Source organism: Pelecanus crispus, chromosome 6, assembly GCF_030463565.1.
Source record: "Pelecanus crispus isolate bPelCri1 chromosome 6, bPelCri1.pri, whole genome shotgun sequence".
NCBI classification, from domain to species: domain Eukaryota; kingdom Metazoa; phylum Chordata; class Aves; order Pelecaniformes; family Pelecanidae; genus Pelecanus; species Pelecanus crispus.
In genome coordinates, this window is record NC_134648.1 from 31,596,632 (window position 1) to 31,620,363 (window position 23,732).

A 23,732-nucleotide genomic window follows, 5' to 3' on the forward strand; every position below is an offset into this window, starting at 1 on the left:
GCAGCGCAGTGGCCTGTGACTCCCATGCCAGCTCAGCCCTGTGCTTTGCAGTGCCTGAGGAAATGCTGGGATCAGGACATACCGGTGAACCCAAGGGATGAGGAGCTTGCACAGTATAGGATGTGGTACAGGAAGGGTGGGAACGATGGAGGCAGGAGACAGATTGGGCTTTTTGATACAAAGTCAGGCCTGTTTGCATGTTTCAGAGTAATTTGCCTCTAAATCTTGATTGGTTTTCCACTGTCAAAGACCCATTCTGCCCAGAAAATCAAGGGTGATAATATCCTTTAGCTCTACGGGGTGCCGAGTAGCCAGCATCTCTGAAAAACTGGACTGCTTCTTTAGGTTCCTGGGAGCAATGTTACATGCCCAGCTGCAGGCAGAGTTAGTTTCTAGCATTGCACACTTAACTGTAAAATCAGATCAAACAGCTGGTAACCGAGTGTCAAAAAGAAATGGTGATTCCTGAAGCAGGCCATGCGAACGCAGCTAGGCACATTCCCCATGGATTTATCTGCCAGGTGTGAATATTGGGCCCCTATGCTTTCCCTACCTGATTACAGCAGTAATGTGAGCTGGAGTGGAATTTCTGTGGGGTGATGCCAACTGTGTAGAGGAGGATTATAAACACAAGGTATGCTGGAAGCAGCCTAGCTAATTTACTTGCAGTCCTGTTTTTATTTGGGGAGGAAACCAGAGATTTCATGCTCTGATGTCTATTGCCTTTCACAAGTAAAAGAAACTGTCATCTTGTTTTAACTCACTGGCGGAAAGAACGCCTGAATATATCTGGCCCCAATCTCTGGGTTTTGTTGCTGCTTCTGTTCTTGTTCACAGTCAAAAATGGTTTTCTTCCTCTGTTTTACAATGCGAGTTATCTCCAGTTGGAACAGCCTATTCTCTCTGGCTTGCATGCTGCAATGCTAATCACCCTGGGTTTTGAGTTCCCCCCTCTCACTTTTGGCAGGGGCAGGGGTGGGGGGGGGGTGGAATGTGTGGAAAAGAGGCTGAATCAGAGCAGCTCAGTTTCTGTCCACTCAGCAGGCTCTCACCCCTTTTCTAAGCCTTTTCTGTGCTGCCTGGGAAGGATGAAGTTCCTGCGTTTGGATCTGGGAGCAGGGTAACTTGGCAATAACCCTCCACTGACAGAATGCCGTGCTTCCTCTGTCTCCCACACTGAGAGATTTTGTGAGAGACATTGACCCACATTTCCGTGTTGAAAATGCACGTGCTCCTGGCTCCCCACGATTGCTCTTCTGCTTGGAGCCTCCCAGAAAGAGGGCTTGAAACTTGGCTGTGGTTCTCTGGCACTCGGGAATTGCAGCAGGTGCCCCAAGAGCACCATGTTCAGACAGGCAGATTGCTTCTGGGGACAGCGTAGGGACTCGCTGTGTTTACTCACTGTTAACACAAGCCATGTTCCAGGGCATAAATGGGGCAGATGTAAGAGCCCTGACTCTTCAGACTATTGAACAGAAACACATCATCAAACTGACAGGGTTTTACACAAAAGTCTGCTTGTTTTTTCCCTGCTTTGGATGATGCTGATCATGACAACAATATGCTTTTAAGGAAACTGGAGATTCTTCCTTTTTATTAGCCAAATAAGTCAGTGGGCCAAAAGTGTGTGTGAGAACGAGCAGAAGGGCAGAGAGAAAGGGAGAAAGACTGCTATATAAAGAATATAAAGTCCACAAGTGTTTCACTTTTGTCAGTACACCTTGCTTTTACTCCCAGCTTTGCTATTTCATATGCACTTGAGAAGAAAGATAGGCTGAGCCTGGGAGCTATGCAGTGATTTCTGCTATTGTCAGTACAAAAGCAGGAACATTGAACCTGTCTGTGCATTAAAAGCACTCAGTGATACCAGATTTAAATTAACATTCATGCTACTTAAAAGTTCAGATTTGGAAAAAAAAAAAAAAAAAGAAGGGTTACAAGAGTGGTAAAAAGTTTCTGTTCAGTTTAATTTTAAGCAATTTAGTTGAACCAAGTCACCAGTGTCTACCATGTCTTTAATCTACTACAAAACTGAAAATATACAAACTTCTGAAAAAGGAGTTGAGAAAAAGGTGACACTAGGCAACAGGGAAGTTGATCTACCAATTTGCATTGCCCAAATTTGGATAAGCCTCAGAAGCCAGCCGCTAGCACTCAAAGCAACAAGCACATGTAGTTTTCTTTAAAGGAAGTAATAATCAACTATAGAATTTGTGACATAGATGAGGAAATGTTTTAAAATATGGAATCAAATTTTCAGTTTGTGGAAAATTGTTGTACTGTCAGAGTTAGGAGAGTGATGTCACTTAAACCAAATAAAGGCATGGCTCATGATTCTTAGTTTGACAACTCCCTTTTCAGTATTTTAAACACCACTGGTACCATATCTGTTCTTACACATGCCTAAACTAACCATGAAATGGATTCTTATCCCTCTGGACCTGTTAGTCATATGGCTTATGGTAACAGTCTTCTCCATTTCACTCTTGGCACAGGTAGCTGAGTCACCAGATGGCCAGGAGGTCTCCACTGAAGTCACCCCAGTGCCTCCCTTTGCCTACAATGTGCAAGGCCTGAAGCATTCCACCAACTACAGTGTTCGTGTGCAGTGCAGCAATGAGATGGGCAGCTCCCCTTTCACTGACAGGGTTTACTTCCAGACCCTGGAGCTTGGTAAGCAAATAGCAGACAAGAACAGGAAAGCGGTTCTGAAACTGAAAAAGAAACGATGATAAACTTCATTGAACTACTCCTTGCTAATTTGGAAATGTAGGAAACGTTATATTGTCAGGTTGCTTGTCCACGCTAAGGGTCTCTTAACACCTGACATAAAATAATAATATGCAGTCAAATGTGGTTAACGGCAATGATGCATGATACACAAGTTGATCCAGCCATGGGGCTTCTGCATGCTGGGCATATGTCCCATTGGCTCTCTGAGATTCTTGGGGTCTCAGAAAGAAACAAGAGATGCTGACCAACCTTATCTTCTTCACTTGAAGCAAACAGTGCCAGTGGCTTCCAGAAGTTGCTCTCTCCCCTTACACTCTCCCCCAGCTGATATCAGGAAAGAGGGTGAAACTGTCTTGACAACCATTTTTGGTGTGGATAGTGCCTTATTTTCCTGCACAGAGTGATGGTGTTCTGTCCTCTGCTTTCAGCTCCAAGCAGCACCCCACAAAATATCCATGTTATCCAAAGAGATCCTGGTCTGATTTTGGAGTGGGAAGGTGTGGCTCCAGATGTGCTGAAAGAAAATGTCCTGGGATACAGGCTGGAATGGATTCAGGATAATGTAACTCAGGTAACAGATTGAGAGGGCAGCTGAGCCATTGGGCACAGAGTTGGAGAATGCTCATATTAAATTTTCTAGGCATTAGGGTCCCTCATCCCTTATCTATACCAGGGGACTAGATTGCTGGCATCACTTTTGTGTAAATGGATCTATTCTGATTTGCCACAACTACTCAGTATTTGGCCTCAAGATTTAGGCCCGTTTCTCCCTTCCTGGCATATTCAGAATTCCTTCACTTGAGTGTTCCATCTGCAGACAGACCAGTTCTCTGCTGTTCCTTGTACAACAAGGACAATGTAGAAAGAATTCAGTTCGTCTCTGCCTCTTTCTAGTGGTGTCCCAAAGGCAGCTCAGACAGTGCAGGATCTGGGCTTTCAGTCTCCTGTGACTGGGACTTGCAGCAAAGGTGTATTTAACAAGTGAATGAGTTACACTGTAAATCACAGAAAGAAGGTTGTGGATTCTTTTATTTCATTTACAACATGTAGGGAGTTGAAAGGACCCTGTCAGGGTAGAAGGCCTTTCATTTGTTCTTCAGCATTGACCTTTCCCAGGTATCTACCTGCCTTTGAAGTTCACAGCATTTCTTATGGTTTCTCGCTTCTTAATATGTATTTAGCCAGTGCTTATTAATGTTGAAGAAGCCTGTAATAATAGACAGCTAGAGGGAAAAGAGATTAATTTCCTTTTTTGTATGACCCATTTCATACTAGGTCAGTGTCATTGACTTTGAATGACAATATTTTGAGTTCCCATTGAATTTACATTGTGTCAGTGGTGGCAGCCAAATCTTCATGGGTTTACTGCAAATGATGGGTATGAAGAAGATCCACAAAATTACTGCAAATATGTTGGCCTCGCCATCCTAAGTGAAAATCGGCCATGAAATTCAGAAGCCATTTGGGATTGGGTCAACAAGTTAAAACAGACAGACTCCTCCCTTGGATTAAAACTGTCAGATGCTTTGCAGTATGTTAGCACATCTTTGTGTTTAAACCACAGGGAGGAGGTGTATCTTTTAATAGCAGGAAAAAAAAAAACATTTCTATAGCAACTTTCATGGAAGGATCTCAGAGGAGAAAATCATTAAACCTCATATCTTCCCTACACCATGGGAAGCTATTAGCAATTTTTGAGAAGAGAAACCCAGGATGACAGCCAAGTTAGTGGCAAAACTGAGACTAGGACACAGGAGTCACAGCTCCCAGCCCTTGTTATAACACCAATGAAGTACACAGTAATGTTTTGGTTTAGTTTTAAAGGTGAAGTTTTAGACTAGATTCCTTTTAAGACAGATTACAGTTTGTTGCCATTTGCTCTCAGGGGGAGATGATCGTACAGGATACAAAAGCTAATCTCACAACATGGAATCCTCTCAAAGACCTGATCATCAGGGTGTGCGTGCTGAACTCTGCAGGATGTGGGCCCTGGAGTGACCTCTTCCTGCTTGAAGCCCAAGAGGTCATGGGTGAGTGTCCACTGTCTTCCCTTCACTTTGAGGAGTAAAGTCAGAAGTGCTGGGACTGCTGTTTTTCTCTGACTCTTCTCCTTTTCAGTGCTTACACCTGACTGAGCCACATGGCTTTATACAACAGCACACTTCATCAGGCAGAGTAGAAATTAAATAATATTTAAAGAGCTGGTATAAACAAAACAGCTTCTGGCCACTATTGTGTCTTCTTTGACAGGCTTTTGCTGTGCTTAGTGCAGAGCAGGGTAAGGGGAGACACAATAGAAAAGGTGCAAATGAAAGTTTGAATTCCTTCATTTAGGCTTAAGCCACACACATTTACAAGAGTAAATGTGACAGAAAACTCCTCTAACATAGGTTCTCTTCTTTGATTTAATTTGAAGTCATTCCTGACTACTTTCAGTTGAGCCTGATTTAAACCATGGCCACATGGGGTTTTGTAATGGTTTTACTCAATGTATTTATATTAAACCACTTTAGCCATCTTCATGGAAAAGCTGAGCTACTGGTAAAAGAGGGAGATCATGGTACAGAAGCTGTACCATGCAATCTGGACTGTGTGGAAGGGTTTGTTGAGAGCAAGGAACCTGCATGTGTGGAGTGCATTTGTGTTGATAAAGGGCAGTTAGGCTCATCTGCACTGGTTTGCTTGCTGCTTGTATTTCACAGTGAATGGGAAATGGGAGTCAGGCTATGGAGAAGGGCAGGATGTTATATGGGGAGATGAGTAGAAGGGAGATAATGCTGCTTGTGACTGTGAAACAACTAAGAGGAAGATGTTCAGAATAAAAATACAGATTGGTGATAAGAAGTCAGTGATGCGTGATCGTGCAAAAATCCCACAGTCTTCTGAGGTTTTGTTCCCAGCACCTGTGGCAGGACCACTCTAATCTCTGGTGCTGACCCATCTGCCACTGCTTTCTTCCTAACCCACATGTCTGTTGAGGGATCACATGGGCATTGATCCCTGCTGATCCCTCCACACTTGGGAATGGCAGGGGAAACCTAGAGTGGGGTTCCCAGGCAAGCAGGAGGTGGGGAATAGGGGCAGAGTAACCAGGAGAGAACTGTAGCCTTACTTGCGGTAGTGCATCTAATGCTGGTTTTAATGTGCACATTACTCAGAAAGGCCCTTTGGCAACCTGGTTCTTGTGGTGAAGTCAGTACTGATGGTTACGTGTGAGCACACAGTCACTGTAGGATCAAAGCCCTCAAATTATTTAAAGAAGGGGTGCGGAGGTCCAGAGCTGACTCTACTAGAGGTTGGGCATCGGCTCCATCATTTCTTTCCTCCTGCTTTTTGCTCAGTTATTTTCTGTGGCACCCAAATACAGAGAAAAGTACCTGAAAGGACTAGAAGATCCCTTTGGAAAATGGCCAACACTGGCAAGAAGCCCCAGGGAATGTATAAGGTTTGCATTTTACAGGGAGCTGGAATGGAATAATCCTGAAAACACAAAATGTTTGCTTGTTTTTATTTACAAACCACTTCAAAAAAGTAGCATTGGGAGCGGTGCTTGTTTTGGCCAAATGCTGTCTGAAAGCACATGTATTTCTACACAAGCATAACAGGCTGGAAATAAAGGTTCACTGTGGAAATGCTGACAGGCCTTGAACAGCAGAGCTGCAGAAAGACTGCAGTTTTGTTTCAGGCCTGGTAGAAAATATAAGTCGCTTCCTTTCCTAAAATAGCAAACTGGCACTGGTTGCTTTATGTGAGAAATGCCAGGGGTGGTTTCTGACCAGCTCCAGTGCAGCAGTAAGGATGACTAAGCTTGTATAAACTTTTAAGTCGTATTTGTCATCACAGCAAAGCTCGTGGGAGCTCCACCCTGCTTATGCAGAGATCTTGTGCACTATTAACAAAGATTGTTTTAATATTTTCAGAAACATTCTCAGTAGAAACCTTGCTCTTTCATTGCAGAGAGAGGAACAGAATGGTCTAATAGCTTTTTCCTATCTGTAATCTTCGTGATAGTATGCAGGAGGAGACTCTTGGATTATGTTCTTTGCACACCTTTGTGATATAAAACCTGCTACAGAAATAAAAGGGGTTCTCTCATCATCAAAGGACTCCTAAATACTCGTTTAAGCTCATCTAATAATACTGTTTTCTCTCTGCCTTGTGCAGTCTTAAGGCATGTGCCAGTTGGAAAAGGGAGTATGGGAGATGGGAGAGAGACAGAGTTGGGGGAGGAGAGGCACCTCAGTCTTTACTTGGGCTGCAGGCATCCTCTCTAGCTCAGTGGCATGAGTGGGAAGCAATGATCTGTGGGGCAGAGGAGGAGGAGCAGTGAATTTCAACATTCATTTCTATTTCTGACACATTTGCTATAAACTGTGGGATGGGCTCCTGATGCCTAGCAGTTTAGAAACAGGGAGAATAATTCAGTTTTGTTTTATTTTCATCCATCCTCCTTTTGGAGGGACCCCCCAGAAGGTGACCTAAATCCCTGCTCTCTCACCAGACCAGCTAGCAGACAGAGTAGAAAAGTAGGCCTAGAGAGGTTTGCCTCACCACAGGGGGAAGGCAACCTTATCATTAACTATCAGAGAGGACCTTTTACATCAGTGTTGTTAATTGTTTCTGCCCTGATTGTTTGGCAGGAACAGCCCAAGGGATTGGCTTGGGAATTATGGAGAAGGTTGGAGTTACCTTTCAGTGTATTTTCATTCCACTTCTGTTTCTGATCCCTCTCCATCCTCATAAGCAGCCTTGAAGGCCAGGTCAAAAGGTGCAGCAAGAGGGAGCATTGTAAAACCCAGGGTCTATAAAGCCTTCTGGGTGGGAAGAGAATATGTGAGTCACTGAAGGAGATAAGAGGCTGGAAAATAGATGCTAGATCTCTGATAATTGTTTCAAGTGGAGAAGTACTATTCTGCTTCCTCAGTGGTCCAGAATTCTGTTTCTTTAAGCTCTACCTGTTTATTAGACTGACATTGCTTCTTTAAAAACTTGGATGATAAGGCTTGACAATGTAACTAGTAATCAAGGCTTAGAAGCCTTTTACCTGCCAGGACTCAGCCAGTAAGGGTGTCTGACTCCTTTTCACATACATCTGTGTAGAGGTTCATCCAAATCTCAGCCCATTAACCTAACATCTCTTTTAAGGACAAGTTTACTTATACTCTCATGACATATAACGTAATAGGATTACTTACATTGTCAAAGATGATTCTTCCTTAGCTTCTGGTAAAGCACAATCAACTGCTGAAGGTGAGCAAGGGAGCATGAAGATGAAGGAAGTGCTTAGGGACCTGTTACCTGTTCTTGTTTGCTCTTAAACAATTTGGAGATATGAGGGCTATCCTAGATTTTAATAAACGCATTCAAATTCACATTTAATCTTTAGTAATTGTATTTGGAGAAGAAATCTCTCAGGGAATTGGATTAATTTATCTGTTGTTTGCCAAGCATAGATAATATTCTTTTATTCATAACCATATTGCTTATCTTCCTTCCCTGGCAGCTTACTCAGATTGGCAGCATCTCCATTTCTTCTGGAGACAGTTTGTAGTCAAAAGTATACATATTCCTTGAGCAAATATTAGACCGGAATTGGAACCCGCATGCTGGCTAACTTATTTCTTGACTTACAGGGCACTTTTTAAAATTCACCTTTTCTTTGGTAGACAGACATTGAGAAGTTACAACCAACCAACAACATTGGGAAGTTACAGCCAATACCAAGGCCCACAGGGTGCTTATTTTTGTGGGAGGGGTGAGAGGGGAAATGTAAATATTTTCAATGAGATTGCCATGAGGTGATTGTCTCTCTCTATTGTCTTTCAAAATGTTATCTCGTTGGCATTCAGGCAGTACTGTGTAGCCTGGTCAAGGTTCCACTGGCTGCCTCAAACAGGGCAAGGTGAAACCTGCACAGAAAATGCTCATATTAAGCAACCTTTTTGTCTTGAGACTCCAGTTTAAAGCACCCCAGATCATGAGCTCATGTAAAGTAGCATAATCTGGAGCAGTGCCTTTTACTTTCTTGACGCACAAAACTAAGAATAGGTTCTGATAACTGGATGCATCTGCTCTGCCTTTGCTGTGTGAAACAGCTAGTTTTTCTGATGACTGACTGAGTAGCTATTTGTGCCAAATTCCAGTGTACAATGATCCACTGTGTACACCAGATCCAGCAGCATGGCTTTTCCATTTAAAAGCAAAAAGAAGAAATATTCCAGTATTATCTGTTTACCATTGACAGTCTTTTATTTCCTGACTAGTGTTTTCTCCATCATCTAGGTGGCCAGAGACAACCTCCTTATGGGACGTCCTGGGTTCCTGTGGCATTGGGCATTCTTACAGCTCTGGTCACGGCTGTTGCCCTGGCTCTTATTCTCCTTCGAAAAAGAAGAAAGGAAACTCGGTTTGGGTAAGGGAGGTTCTCCTTGTGCTGGTTAGAGAGATCTTCGCTTTCTCCTCCAGTGTGGTTTCTGACTCAATTATTTTTCAAAAAGCGTTGTGGATTGAGCACTTTTGGCACTTTCTTTGGATAACTGCTTTTTCACAATTTTGGGGGTGACCCTGGATTAGAGATTATCAGGAAAGTGCCCTACCTTTTCTTCAAAATGAGAACACCAAAAATACAGTAGAAAAAATGTTATGTCAATAGCTGGGCTTTATTAGAATATGGAGATATAAACTAGATCAAGGTAATTCTATAAGTCCTTAGCACTGCTGCTTGAGAGATTCAAAGAGAAAAGACACACAGATGAATCATCTTCTGTGTTCTTATGTTCTTTGTCCCATGCTGGTTTTCAGTCTAGCGGCTGCTTGTAACTTCCTGACTGCCCAGAACCCCCTGAATCCCCAGGAAAGTCTCCTTTCCATCACCTCTGAACTTGGCTGTGGGTTGCTCCCTGCTGCAAGCAAGGTTCCCGTTCTTTTCAGCGTCTCCCAGACCTCCCTCTCACCACAGCATCTCTGTTTATGTGACTCCTGCAACCTGCCCCAACCTGCAGGTTCTCCCAGGCACTCTGGATGAGTGATCCCCCTCTTTCGGAAGGCACCCACCCGCTCTAGGTACATCAGCAAGGCAGCATAAACCCATTGTTCCTCCTCTCCAGCTACACCCCTTTAACAAAACAGTCTGTAGTATTTATATGGCAAGGTGTGAGAAACCATCCATGCTGTTCAGCACACCCTTTTAGAAGTGAATGGCCTGTGTAATCGTGGCTCTGTGTGTCTTTTTTGCCTTCTAGCCATGCCTTTGGCAGTGTGGTTGGCAGAGGGGATCCAGCAGTCCATTTCAGAGCTGCCAGGTCTTTCAACAGGGAGGGCCCAGAGCTCATTGAAGCAACATGTAAGTAAAATGACCTGAGTAATTCTGCCTGAGAAGCTGTGTTCATGCATGTACTGTGCTCACTCTTTGTTTTCCCTGAGACTGATGGTTTTTGGATCAAGAACACGGGATTAATTTACAGCGAGGCTTAGACACTGTGGATGGCAGAAGTGAAAGGCCAGAATTGCTGTTGCCATACCAATTACACAGTACTTGCTAATTGCAGCTACAGTCATTGTGTATATTAGTGCAAGGCATAAATTCACCACTCCCCTGCCCCAGTTTCACACTATAGGGACTCCTTTGACTGTAACATTATGCAACAATCTTTTTTAGGTTTTCCTGCTTACAGTATGGGAATCGGATTGGAGATAGAGATTAGAACAGGTGACTCTTGATATTGTGACAGATATTTAAGTATCTCTGATTTGACTCTTTCTTTGTTTTTTTCCAGTGGAGAGTGTAGGGATCAGTGATGAGCTGAAGACAAAACTCAAAGATGTCCTAATCCAGGAACAGCAGTTCACCTTGGGAAGAATGTTGGGCAAGGGTAAGAATCAAAACTGAACAAGGTTTCACACTGGAAGTCCCACTTATGCTACCTTTACTGTTGAGCAGGGAGAAGCGATTATAAGCAGCCTGTTTTCTCTCCTTCTGCTTGTAGGTGGCAATTTAAATGGAACTTTCTGTTCCACTGGGCTAAAACATTTCAAAGGTTTAGCATAATTAAGAGGATATTTGCTAAGCCATTCCTATAATATGGCTCTACAGAGTCATGAACTGCAGTCTATGTTCAGCTTTCCAAAGTACTGTTGATTCACTGGTGTGTGAATTTTTTTCAGAGATTTAAACAAGGAATATTCAATTAATCTTCTGCTCTTTCTACTAACAAAGTGGTGCTATAGAATTCCTTCCATTTACATGAGCATGCATCAAGTATTAAGTGGGCTGAGACAATACAGAGGCAGAGATTATCTACCTCAAACACTCAAACCCCTCAAAAAAGTTGATTCAGTTTCAGATATTCTCAACGTCTGGGGTGGTTTGACTCCAGATTTTAGTTTGGGGTCTTATAGAGGCACATTTGGAACAGGTGTTGAGTTTTGCTGACATTTGTTCAGGTCTTTAGGAGCTCTCCTGACTGTGGATCTCCATCTGGATCTCCCACACAGGTGCTCCTAACATTTCTCTGAGGTTTTCAGGTCAGGAGGGATGGCCCGAGTAAAGGTGGGATGCTTCTCACTTAACTTTAGCTAAAAGATTGGCCCAGAAACTCTGTGTGAGAAGATGGTTTTGAATTCAGATTTCCCAAATGGCAGGCCAGTGTGCTAACTGTTGAATCATCCTTCCCTACTTTTCAGGCGGAAGGCAATCTCTAGAAATAAGTGGAAACATGTAATGATAAAGCCAATAACTAAGAGAGGAGCATAAGTCAGGGGTCATAAGCAAAAGGAAGCTCAAGTGTTTGGCCTCCTTTTTCTTTATAAGGCTAGTTTTATTGCAGTTTTCTTTGACCCTTTCCCACTGGGACCATTCTTCCACTCCATCCCTCCCAGAACAAATGCGTTTCTTTAAGAGCAGGAACATGACCTTCCTGCAGAAGTGGCCTCAGAGGGCTTAACAATGCTAAGTAATTAAACAGCTGTCATCTGTTTGTGAGTGTCAGCTCTTGGCCAGCCTCTGAGATCCTGCTTCAACCCTTCTGGGCTGTCCCCATGACAGGTAAAAAACTGGAAATCGGGTGCAGTGGGGCCCCTGAGGATGGCCTTGGTGGAAGCACGCTAGGTAGCAGGATCTGGTCTGTGTGGTCAGCCCCATTCCCCCAACCCCACCATCAGCATACAGGTTATAAGATGGCATGACTGTATTATCTAGGGCTCTGCTGACTCTGCAGCTGAGCAACAGCTCTATAATACAGAAGCAGTACAAAATGCCTTTGCTCCGTCCCATTTTCTTCTTTTGTGGTCAGATCCACTGCTGTGGTTATTGTGAAATAAGCATGTGCCATACAGTAGTGAAGAGCATTGTTGAAAAGCTAGTGGAAAGATAATACTTTTGGGGTAGGTGTCCTGAGTGCCATATTTTGCTTCCTTCTTTGCAGTAGCAGAGTTCCTCATACTAATGCATTTTGGGTGGGTTAAGTAGTTACAAAATTAGGGAGAGCAGATCTAGAGCCAGATCTAATGCAAAGAGGCTGTTATGCTGTGGTTTAAAGCCACTTCAGGCTAAAATAATTTGAAGAGGGTTTGGCCAGTTGCATTTCCTCTTATCTCCCTTAGAGAACACATCAGAGTAAACACTTCCTCCTGTGAATTAGCATATCACACACACATGAGTAGGTGTTCTCTGTTTTGTCTGGTCAGCTGTGATTTATAGAAGTCATTCCCTGAGTTTGGAGAGATAAGGCCTTATTGTGTCTCAAATGGTTGAGTCCTGGCACCATTACTCAGCTCTGACAGCTGTCAGCACTGAGAGCTTCTTCAGCCAACCCATCCGCTCGCTGCTCCAGCTCATAGCTCCCTCTCTCATCAGAGCTTCACTCAGACTCATCCCTCATGGTATGGCTTCCCCAGAAATGTCTGCCTGGGATCCTGGCTTATACTCTGACTCTGCATTCTCCATCTGGTAGAGGATTGCTTTCTTTCCCTCTTGTTTTCCGTTGCCTTCTGGACTGCCAGCACAGTGGCCTCTGTCTACTAGTAGTGTTACCTCTTCTAGGCACATGTATGCTGAAAGCTGCTGGCTGGAACTGCAGAATGAAAAATGAAGCTGGTAGCTGTATTTCTTATGGTTATTCAGCTTCTTTGTTAGTGACCCCTGGAGTGAACCTGCCATGAATCATACTTTCTTGACAAGAAGCTGTTCCCTCACTGCCTGCTCTGGTCACTTCACAGGGGAGTTTGGGTCAGTTCGAGAGGCACTACTGAAGCTAGATGATGGCTCTTTCCAGAAAGTGGCAGTGAAGATGCTGAAAGGTAAGTGGGAGCAGGGCTGAAGTACTTAAGAGAGCTTGGAAAGATTAAATGCTATCTGTCCTTTCCTCCAGCAAACATCCCCTGACGTTCTTTACTCCTCTCTGAGCTTCCCACTCAGCCACTCTACCCATGTTGTCTCCCATTCCTTTCACATCAGTCTTTTTGTAATGGAAGCCCTTCAGGGAAGGACCTATACCGCCTTATTTGCTTGTACAGCACCTAGCACGTAGTGAGTGCAACCAAAACCAAGTTGTAGCTACAGCTTCTTCTGTGGATAGAGGATCTCGTTCAGTTGCTTGATTCAACACAGCACTACATCATGTGGCATAGACAGCTCAGACAGGTCTGCTTTGCCCTAATAATTCAGCAGTGAAAGACAGTATTCCTCCAAGCGTATATCCTAGAATAAACAGAAGAGTATTTGGGCTGAATGCAGCAACAAGCTAACTCATCTCAGTCAGTTTGAGTTAAGTAGTCTAACTCAGTCATATTTGAGTAAGTAGTCTAACTGCCTTCTGATTTATTGTCTGATGAGTGTGCATAACAAGGGCAACTAAGACATTCATCAGGCGGGAGTCTGTAACAAGAAAAGCAATTAATAGGTAGGTATAAGTCAAAGCAACTGTGTGCATATATGTAAGTATATATATGTTAACCTATATTATTTCACCCCTGTTGCCTGTAAGGCAAAAATTAACTGTGACTGACTTAAAGCAGAATCACATTCACTTATCTCTGGAGCTGAGTTTGGCTGCCACAGAATACCAAATTGTACTAAATACACCAATGCTACATTAGTGTAAGTTCCATAATTTTCTCCAGCTTCAGCAATAATCCTAATCAGTTTGCAAGCTGTTTTGTGTAATTAGGCTGTCTACCTTCAGGCATCTAACTTGGGAACTGCAACCCTCCAGAGACATCTTCCTTTCTCCATTGACTGTAAAAAGGGAATCTGCTTTTGTCTTCTGAATCATACTTAAATTACTTGCCTAAAGCAGATAACGTGAACACTCCCCCACAGGTCTAAGTCTGATCTTGCAGCAGGACTGGAGGACTCCCGCTAAATTCAGCAGCAGCAGTGGGGGAAGTAGTCCACTGGGCTAATGCTTGATTATATTATATACTTCCATGAATCTGGAGTGATAGCAATGAGAAATAATGTACTCCAAATTTATGCTCATGTGTGTCACTGCCAAATTTGGTCCAAGCTCTCCAGTAGCGTGGGTATTTAAGGAATCTTAGCTCTAGCACCTTAGAAGACTCAATCATGCTAAGAGACGTAAAAGGTAAAAGCATTGATCTTTCATGCCATCATTATCAGAGTTGGATTGGGGTCTGCCATGCCAGCCAGGGGCTCAGCATTTTCTTGAATTTTGTGTGACGTCTGCTGTCCCTGACATTGTAGTTTAGGTCCTTTTAGCTAATTAATTCCCTACACCTTTAACCCACATATGATTTCCATGGCTTCCAATGAAAGTTGTTTCTGAGAAAAGAGCTGCTGAATAAGCAGGTCTTCACTGTGCCAAGAATCAATTTGCCAGATGTCCCTGATGTGTGCTCACTGCCGCCCATCCCAGGAGAAAGTGTCAGGCTCTGCTTTGTTGTAAGCTGGCTCACCTAGCTGTAGGTCTGAGAGGATGTGCTGTGCCGCAAAGAACAAACGTCTGATAATCATTATCTGTAAAGTCCCTTGGAGCCACCCACAAAGGAGGAAAACTTACAGTCACTTTTTTCCAGCGGACATCTTCACCTCAACTGACATTGAGGAGTTCCTGCGAGAGGCTGCATGTATGAAGGAGTTTGACCACCCGCATGTCACTAAACTGATTGGTAAGCCAGCACTGCTGCTTGTGGTGCCACAGAGCACCTCCCGATCCTGCATAATCCCACACAGCCTCACATACTCACCCCTACTGCTGTCCAACAGCAGTGCTAGTGCAGCCACCTCTGTGCTACCTGGAGTCCTGCATCTATCAGCATTGCTCCTTCCCAGGCCTAGAGGGGGTTGGAGTGTGTGTAGGTGCTCACTACACTTGCCCTCATACATTGGCAATAAGCATCTCTTGTCTAAGCCATTTCTTTGGTTCTTGCAAATACAACAGAGAGAGTTTGGCTGGCTGAGATATGTCTGGACTGCCATGAATGTGGACAGGTGGGTTGGTAGACAAATAGAGGGAGGGGAGATTGTGCCTTTCTGAAATACTGGGTAAGAAGTAAGACATTAATGGGTGGGCACTATGGAACATGGGCAATTTCCAGAATGTGGAGATTGCTCTGCAGACGCTGGGGTTTGGGGCTGTATGGTCTGGAGTGATCCTAGAAACATTTATAGCCAGTCCTGCAAGGAGAGCTGAGACCCACTGGGCACTTAGTATTGCCTCTGAAGTAAACAGCGTTAGAGGTATCTTAACACCTCCTGGCATGAAGACATGCAAAGGAGCTTGGAGCATGGAACCAACCCACCAAAACTGCACACTTTCCTCCAAATTTGTAAGAGAAAGGCACAGCAGCCTGTAAGATTCCCCTTGGGACTGATGTGTTTGCTAAAACCCTTTTGCTGTGTGTGTCCTCATTAGGAGTCAGTCTACGGAGCCGTCCCAAGGGCCGTCTCCCAATTCCCATGGTGATCCTGCCCTTCATGAAGCATGGAGACCTTCATGCTTTTCTGCTGATGTCACGGATTGGGGAAAACCCTTTTGTAAGTCTGTTTTACTGTAGAATTCCTTCTGGGAGGGTATGGATTTTCAGAGAATGTATGCAGATCAGTTCAGCGTTGGTCTCTCAAAGGCATTGGCAGACAACCAGATTTTGGTAGCAGAGGAGGTTGTGGGATGTGATGTTGAAGTGTTGAAGTATTTAACTGCATGCATGTTGAGGACCAACTCCTCCATTCCATCCCCTCCCTATATCCCCCGTCCCTGCTCAGTAATCTAGCAGCAAATCTTGCAGTTTTGCCATACACGCTTGAAAGCTTCCAGGAACAGAACTTAAACTGTTACTTCTTTCAGAACTTGCCTGTTCAAACACTCCTCAAGTTCATGATCGACATTGCCAGCGGGATGGAGTACTTGAGCTCAAAAAATTTCATACACAGGGACCTTGCAGCTCGGAACTGCATGTAAGTGACCCATGAGTCTTTAGAGAAAAGAAAGACCAGAGTGTGTGAGAGAGGGATGAGAAACCTTTCGCGTGACAGAAGTGGGGAGGGATCCTGTCCAAGGATGCTGGTCCTTGTGTTTAAGTGACAATAGGCATAGGGGAGCCATGGCTATGGGGGTGGGGGTGTGTGGTGTTGGTGGTAGTAGTGCTGGGGGCAGGAAGCAACTCCTAATGTCCCACTGAGCTTCCAAATTGACCCTATTTTATAAGGAACTTTTCTATCATTTGTGTACACATATATTTTCATAGGGTTGATTACAGTACGTGTTTGTAATTAGTCACTCTAATGGCTGTGTGTCAGCACGGGCTATTTGTTCCGCAATATAATGTAACCAACAGGAGAGAATGGGTTTGGCTGTGTTAGGAGAAAGGAACTTTCATTGTAGCCTGAAATCTGTATTTCTCGTATCTATTTTGAGGATTTGATTATCACAACATAAGAAATGTAGAATTTCCCTGAAAGCTTGTGAAGAATGGCTTATGTGGATTCGCCTTTAGAAATAATTGCATGGTGAACACACTGTATGATCCCACATTGCTGTTCTTGTCCCCAAACTGCCTTGCCTGCTTTGAAGGGAAGAAAAGTTCTTTTTTTATCCTTTTCCCCTCTGCTTCTTCCCCGAGAATGGAGAAGAAACAACTCATTCTGGCAGACAGAAATCTCCCTCTGAACAAAACCACAACAAGCGGTAAAATCCGCAATGAGACACATATTTCCAAAGGCATTTGAATGTCCAAATGTACAGACAGGAGCCTGATAGTCATAATGAAAAATGATGGGTTAGCTTGCTTTGACATTTATGAGAAACGCATACTGATTTCCTATTTTTAAACATTTAAAAAAATACAGTCGTCCTTCAGAGGAAGCTGAATGCCTATTTCATGGTATCTTCTCAGAAAAGCAGGGAGTCCTTTATGAGACCTGGGAGCATGAAGTCTTTGTAGGCTTTACGTGCCCTATCTACCAACATGTCTAGGTTTAAGTGGGTGACAGAGCAATTCAGATCATTAACTAGGCCTGGAGAGAAGTTCTTGCAGATCTAGTTTGAGCAGTTGTAGTAGCCAGTCTAGGCAAGCACCTATGTTTTTTGATTGCTTATACAGGGTGTAGGCCTTAGTAGTAGCAATGAGCGCTACAGATGTCCTCTGTTAATCTTGGAAACTACAGATAGTATCTGAGTTCACTTCAGCTGACAGAGTAGACCATCTGAGCATGGCCATTTCCTTACTTCCTTAGTCCTAATTATCTCCCTGTTAGTCTCAAGGAACTGATTTGGGACCACTAAACTATTTCACATGGGTCATCAAGTAGGTGAAGTCATTATCCTTCTGGGCAATACTTGGTGAACTATATACCTCAGTCCCCTGGCCAGACAGGGACATACCTCTTTTATGCCTGAGGTAGCCAGTAAGTGCTTTTCTCAGTCATTAAAACTTTCCCTTAGGTTGGATGAGAACATGAATGTGAGTGTTGCAGACTTCGGGCTTTCTAAGAAAATCTACAGTGGAGACTACTACCGTCAGGGCTGTGCTTCCAAGCTGCCAGTGAAGTGGCTTGCTCTGGAAAGTCTGGCAGATAATCTGTACACAACACACAGTGATGTGGTGAGTTTTGCTCTGGTGCATTTGGGGACCACCTGTATTCCTGCTGAAGTGGAGGAATGCTTCTGTATTCATTGAGGGTGGGAAAAGGCCCTTATGATGGGAAAGGCAGTTTGCCTTGTGTTAGAGGGACAGTGCCACCTCTGCCTTGGGTGCTTTCAGAACTCAAGACTAAGGATGTGTACGAGTAGTTTAGGGCAGAAGACATGAACCCTTTTCCTCTTGTCCTTTGGTCCTTCATTGTTCAGTACTTATCCCCATTCCGTCCTTCACCTTTCCCCTTCTCCTCCTTTTCTTCTCTCTTTATGCAGTCTCTTCTTTCTTACTCTTATTCCTTTTCCTTTCTCTTCTGCATGACAATTTGAAGGTGACATTTGAAATGCACATAAGCCACACACTCATGTATGAGTGCAGCAATGGTACTGGATCCTACAGAAGGCGTTGGTGGAGCTTTGTAGACTCTGAATATATCAATGCTTAGACACTCCTCCCCATAACTTTGCCTTTGCAGAGTGAGGCTAAACCCATTCATCCACAATTTTTGCTTCCTTTCCCTTTGCTTTTTTTCTTCTGATACCTTCTCCCCTCTTCCTTGCTGCCTTTTGATCTGGTTTCACACTAGTTTTGCCCTTCAGACTGGACTTGCCTTCCCAGTTATCCATGTCACAGTGTCCCTGACGAGATCACCAAGAGTGCCTTCTAACTCGGCTGCTGTGTTGCCCAGTGATTGTTGTAACCACTGTAGACAATGTTTAGTGATTGGTGATCGCTAGTTCAGCCAGTTTACAGTAGACATTGGACAGGGTTTTGCTTATGAAAATCATAATTTTTTGCACCTAACAAACCTTGCAGTTCAGATTTAAATGTATGACTGTTGCAGTGCAGAGCACAAATTAATATGAGACCTAAGTGGTTTGTTCCTTGCCCTGCTTTATTGGCTAAACTCCACTTGCATTTGTGCCTGTACATTTCCAGTAACCCAGAATCCGGCTCAATGAATTAAGCAGCTGATTTGTGAGCCCCAAACCAAAATCTTCATGTAGCTGGGAACAACAAAACTGGTACTGCATGCCTTAAATAACCATGAGTAGAAGATGCTTGGGAGAGGTCTGCAGGTGGAAGACAGCAGTAGCTCCCAAATCTTCCCCTGCTCCACTGCAGGATGGGGCTGAGCAGGGCCTTCAGCTGTCTCCCAAGGTGATGTGTCAGCATCAGTTGGGTCATTTCTTCGTTTTCTAGCTTGGATAGTCCTTGCATCACCGCTACTCACATGACATTACCCCAGGCTGGGAGGGTCGGCACAGTCTGACCATGCTGAAACCTCACCCCAGCAAGCAGGGAACTGTCTGTTCACTTGTTCTGTGTGCTGTTCCCTTTCAGTGGGCATTTGGGGTGACCATGTGGGAGATTGTGACCCGAGGGCAAACCCCTTATGCTGGCATTGAGAATGCAGAAATCTACAACTACCTCATCAGTGGGAACAGGCTGAAGCAGCCGCCGGAGTGCCTGGAAGATGTGTGAGTACTTCCTCCTTTTGCTGTGTGATTCCTTGAGAAGTTTGGCTCGTTGGAAGGAAACAGAGGCTGGAGCGCTGGTCTGAATCTGTTCACTTCCCAGTGCACAGAGGCATTCACTAGAAAGTCTCTGGGTTAGCTACCAGATACTCTTTGCTGGCACAGGTTCCTGGAACCTGTGGTAGCTACACAAGCAGCTAACTTGGCTCAAGGGTTTGAACAGTGTCAACATTAGAAGCTCTTGGCTTTGTGGAAACTGTAACTGTTTCCAGAAACTCACTGCTCCCTACCTTCTCAGGCCAGCATGTGAGAAAAGAGATGAGTTTCATGGCATACTCTGAAGGTTGAATAGGAAAGCAATGTCGCAAGACTATGAGAAAACTGGATTGCAGAGGCAGTGGCTTGCATGTGTCTTTGAAAGCTGGGCCCAGTTTTCAAAATTGGATCTACTACTCTCACAGAAATAGCAGGGTGAAAGAGGAGAGAGGAGATGGGAGGATCTAAGGTTCTGTAGATCAGTGTCCCCCCTTAAATTACAGGTGGAAACAAAACCAGGACAGTCTTGCAGATACTGGTTTCAGACATTTTCAGACTTGTAGGAGGGACTTGGGTAGCCCATGGAGGAGCAGGCAGCCACACACTGCAGCCTGTGCTCCTACCTTAGTCCTGCGGCCAAGGGACCATTCTTGGCCAGCAGGTTACGTGAAATGTGTGCTCAGGAACCACTGCTCCACGGGTGGGGGCTGCAATAAGGTTCCTGGAGTCCACACACGGGACTGAGGTCCCCCAGGGAGTGTCACCATACCTTCTCCCAGGACAAAAGCTTGCCGAGTCCAGACAAGGTGAAATAATTTCACCGAGTGCCCAAACAAGTCTCTCCTTTCTCTGTGTCCTGCCCAAAGCAAGACATAACTATGAGCACTGACTTTAGTGGCCTTTTCAAGCCATTCCTTGTGTGTAAAATGGACAACATGAAGTCCACTTGCCTCCCTCTTCCCTCCTGCTCTGATGGTGGATTATTTCATGCGGTTTCCTTTCTCCAGCCTTTTTTCCACATAGGGAATAATCTGTACTCTTTTTATTAAAAGCTGTACACTTTTATCTTCTCAGCAGCTCATTTTAACTGTTCCTGAGTTTAAATGAAAACGTCGTTATACTACTGCTTAAATTCATTATGTGTCTGCATCTTGACTGCTGTGAGTAGTTTTGGTTCCAAGTTCTGGAGCTTATGGCCATAGGATGTTATAGATGCCAAAAGTAGAGAAAAGATTCAAAAAGCTGCAAGGCATTGAAGAAAAATCCATCAAAAACTACTAAAAAGGTACAACCTCCATTCCAAGACGCCCTTGAGCTACAGGTTATTGAGACCTGAGAGAATATACCGAAAGATCTCGCTACATGCTTACCCTCAGGTTATGTGCTTTCCCCCAGCGTCTGCTACGGGCCACTGTCAGAGGCTGGGTACTGGGGCAAATGGACTTTTGGGCTGATTCACTACAGCCAGTAGTTTTCTACCTTCCTTTCCAATGAATTTCTGCTTTTTGCCAGCGAGGGTAAAAGAAAGTATTTAATTTGGTGCCACAGAATAGGAAGCTTCTGTTTTAGCTGGAGCATTTAGAGTGATTTCTACCGTTTGTGAGGGACATAAATCAGGATTAAGACAACTGAACCACAGAAGCTTTCTGTAAAACTAGTGTGAGATCAAAAACAGTCTTGTAAAGCTGATAGCAAGCAAGGGACACAAAAAGTAAAATAAAAGCCACCATGAAATAACTTTATTTCCCAGTAAAGGCCATATCAGATTTTTTCCATTTACAAGTTTAACTGAGGTTCATTTGTCTGCGGTGTTTTTCAGTGCCAGTACTGTGCTTTGTTCCTGTTCCCTGCAGAACTGGCAACAATAACGCCACAGGAATGCAGCTGCCAGTCTTGCGGGTGATGCACAAAGAGGAGGAGGACAATGGCTCTGGCCGCGCTCCAGCCCAGTGGGCTCCGGCGGGAGGCCAGCCAGTGCAGGCGCTGAGCCGCGAAGGCGGCCGCAGGAGAGAAGAGCTCCTCGCCCCTTGCCCAGGCACAGGCCATTGGAGCCAGCGATGTCTCCTCACGCTGGCCCTCGGGCAACCAGAGCTGAGGGAGCTGGCATTTGACTGCAGAAGAAACGCTGCAGGACTGGGCCTGAGGCTGGTAACGGCACTGAACACGTCTTCTGCATAGGGGTGGTGCCTTTGTAGTAGAAAGGCCGTTTTAGCATCCCTCTTCCAGCAGTGAAGCTGTTGTCCGTTCCTCCACAGCCCTCTAAACAAACCCACTGTGCCTTTTTCCAGTGCCCCTGGCAACCTGTCGGGCAGCAACAGTGGCACACCTCCATTACACCGGGAGCGCTGAGTTAACATGGTGTGAAAAAAGAATATTCTGGAAATAACTTGCACCTCCCACAGTTTGATCTCTGTTTTCTTTCTTCCTGTGTTTTATCTGCTCTTGAACTAGAATTTAGAGGGGTGGCTTCAGCCACAGCAGAGGCTGTTTGGATGCTTTTTGTGAATAAATTCAAAAAGCTATTACTAAGTGGTGTCACACTCACAGTTCTATTCAAGCTCTCCAGAGACGGTGGAACGAGATTTTTACCAAGAAGTTCAGCATCCTTTGACAGGGTTTTGGGGCTTTTTGGTACTGTCTAAATAACTATTTTGACCAAAATAAGAATGCCTTTGAAAATGGGAAGGAACAAGGAATTAGATCCATGATGGCTGCCCACGTGCTGTCACCTGTGCAAGGCCAAAGCCAAAGGTTTTGGGGAAAACGTCTGTGCTTTTTAAGCTGCACTGTGCAGAGCCCCTGTTCAGAGATGCAGGGGTGGCGGCTCTCCTTCTCAGTGCTCTTGTTTCCCTCTATTTTGCAGCTATGATCTCATGTGCAGATGTTGGCATCCTGAGCCCAAGCTACGCCCCAGCTTCGGAGTGCTCCGGTCCCAGCTGGAAATGATTCGGGGGAGGATGTCCACACTCTCTTCCAGTCAAGATCCTCTCTATGTCAACATTGGGAAGGACAAAGAGGTGTCTGCAAGTGATCCTGCCCTGCACACTTCCTTTGGAAACACGGACGGTGAAGAGACCGTTGCTGGGGCAGCTGCTGCCGTCACAAGTGACTATCGCTACATCATGAGCCCCTTGTGCCTTGGAGATGGTGCCGAGGGTGAAAGGCATCCAGATGGGCAGGAAGGGGAGGACAAAAGCCTTCTGTATGAGATGGAGACAGAAGGAGAGAAAAGTTGTTAGCCTGTACATAGCAGTGACACTCTGCTTCCCTGGGACGGGATGTGTGCAGCCGCGGTGCCATGTTGCCCGGGGCTCTGATGCCGGATCTGGAATGGCTTTGAACAGCACTGGCCAGAGCTCTTGGGCAGCTTTTGTAGCTTTCACGATCTGCGTGGGCTGCAGTGGCGGACGGCTTGGAAGGACCGCAACCCCAACAACCCCGTGGATTTGGGGGAGGGGGGCAGCAGGGTTACAGGTTGATCGCATCCCGCTGAAAGAAGTTCAAAGCTAAGGTGGGCAGTCAGAGTCTGTGCTCTGCTCCTTCTCACTGACTGCTGGAGCAGAGCTGAATATCCCTTCTGTTCAGTCAGTGCTCGCTCTTGTGTAGATGTTGTCTTCGATCCTGGCTGCATGACTTCGGGACTGGTACCTCTGAAAAACACTGTCATTCAGGACAAGAGGGCAAAATTCCCCTTGTGTTCACTCAGCAGTACTGCCTAGACTTGTTGCCTACCTCAGTGGTTCTCAAACTGATCTGCGGATCTGCTTCTACCCAGCACTGAGTTTGAACACCTGGCTTATTTCATGCAGTGACACTTGCTGCTTCCTCAGTCTGAGGCTCTTTTAAGAGTTTCAGACGTTTTGGTGAGCGATGAAATTAGAAAAAATGAAAATCCAGCATCCCTCTTCACCCCACGTACCTCTTTTATGTCTTTCTTTTTCTTCTGTTTGATGCCAATTCAGGCCTGACCAGACTTGCAGCTGGCATTAAAATGCGAAGGGAGGGAGAGCAGCTGGCATGTGTGAGGACAGAATCCAACTTCAAAGGGATGGAAAGGAAACAGTGTAGAGAGGACTTAACAGCAGTATGGGGAAACAGTGCTAATTAATGCTAAGTGCTGCCCTCCAGGAGAGGAAGGACACAGCTTAGATACAGAATGGCAGACTTGCTTCATTTTCAGCCGGAGCAGGATTCAGCATTTGCTTTAAAATAGGATTCATGTAATCTTTAACAGTCCTATGACTTTTTCAAATAACCAAGTGCTGTAGCTGCTGTAGTGAAGGTCTGAAATTGGTTTTGGGAAGGTGTGTGTGTTGGGGGGAAGGGATCAACTGGGAGATCTTTCTGAAGAGAGAGTCCTCATCATGAAAAAGCTTGAGAACCACTGGCCTT

The 23,732-nt window shown here is 44.8% G+C and overlaps 1 protein-coding gene across 1 annotated transcript in view; it reads left to right on the forward strand.

Annotated features, from left to right (window-relative positions):
• TYRO3 (TYRO3 protein tyrosine kinase) overlaps positions 1 to 22,579 on the forward strand; it is a 40,717-nt gene extending 18,138 nt beyond the window's left edge. The window contains exons 7-19 of the mRNA XM_075712834.1: positions 2,496 to 2,673; positions 3,162 to 3,304; positions 4,619 to 4,763; positions 9,016 to 9,145; positions 9,975 to 10,075; positions 10,509 to 10,604; positions 12,949 to 13,029; positions 14,767 to 14,859; positions 15,606 to 15,727; positions 16,038 to 16,147; positions 17,634 to 17,793; positions 19,171 to 19,307; positions 22,204 to 22,579. Coding sequence (XP_075568949.1) covers positions 2,496 to 2,673; positions 3,162 to 3,304; positions 4,619 to 4,763; positions 9,016 to 9,145; positions 9,975 to 10,075; positions 10,509 to 10,604; positions 12,949 to 13,029; positions 14,767 to 14,859; positions 15,606 to 15,727; positions 16,038 to 16,147; positions 17,634 to 17,793; positions 19,171 to 19,307; positions 22,204 to 22,579 — 1,872 coding nt within the window. The remainder of the gene's footprint in view (positions 1 to 2,495; positions 2,674 to 3,161; positions 3,305 to 4,618; positions 4,764 to 9,015; positions 9,146 to 9,974; positions 10,076 to 10,508; positions 10,605 to 12,948; positions 13,030 to 14,766; positions 14,860 to 15,605; positions 15,728 to 16,037; positions 16,148 to 17,633; positions 17,794 to 19,170; positions 19,308 to 22,203) is intronic.
• Positions 22,580 to 23,732: the final 1,153 nt, after the last annotated feature.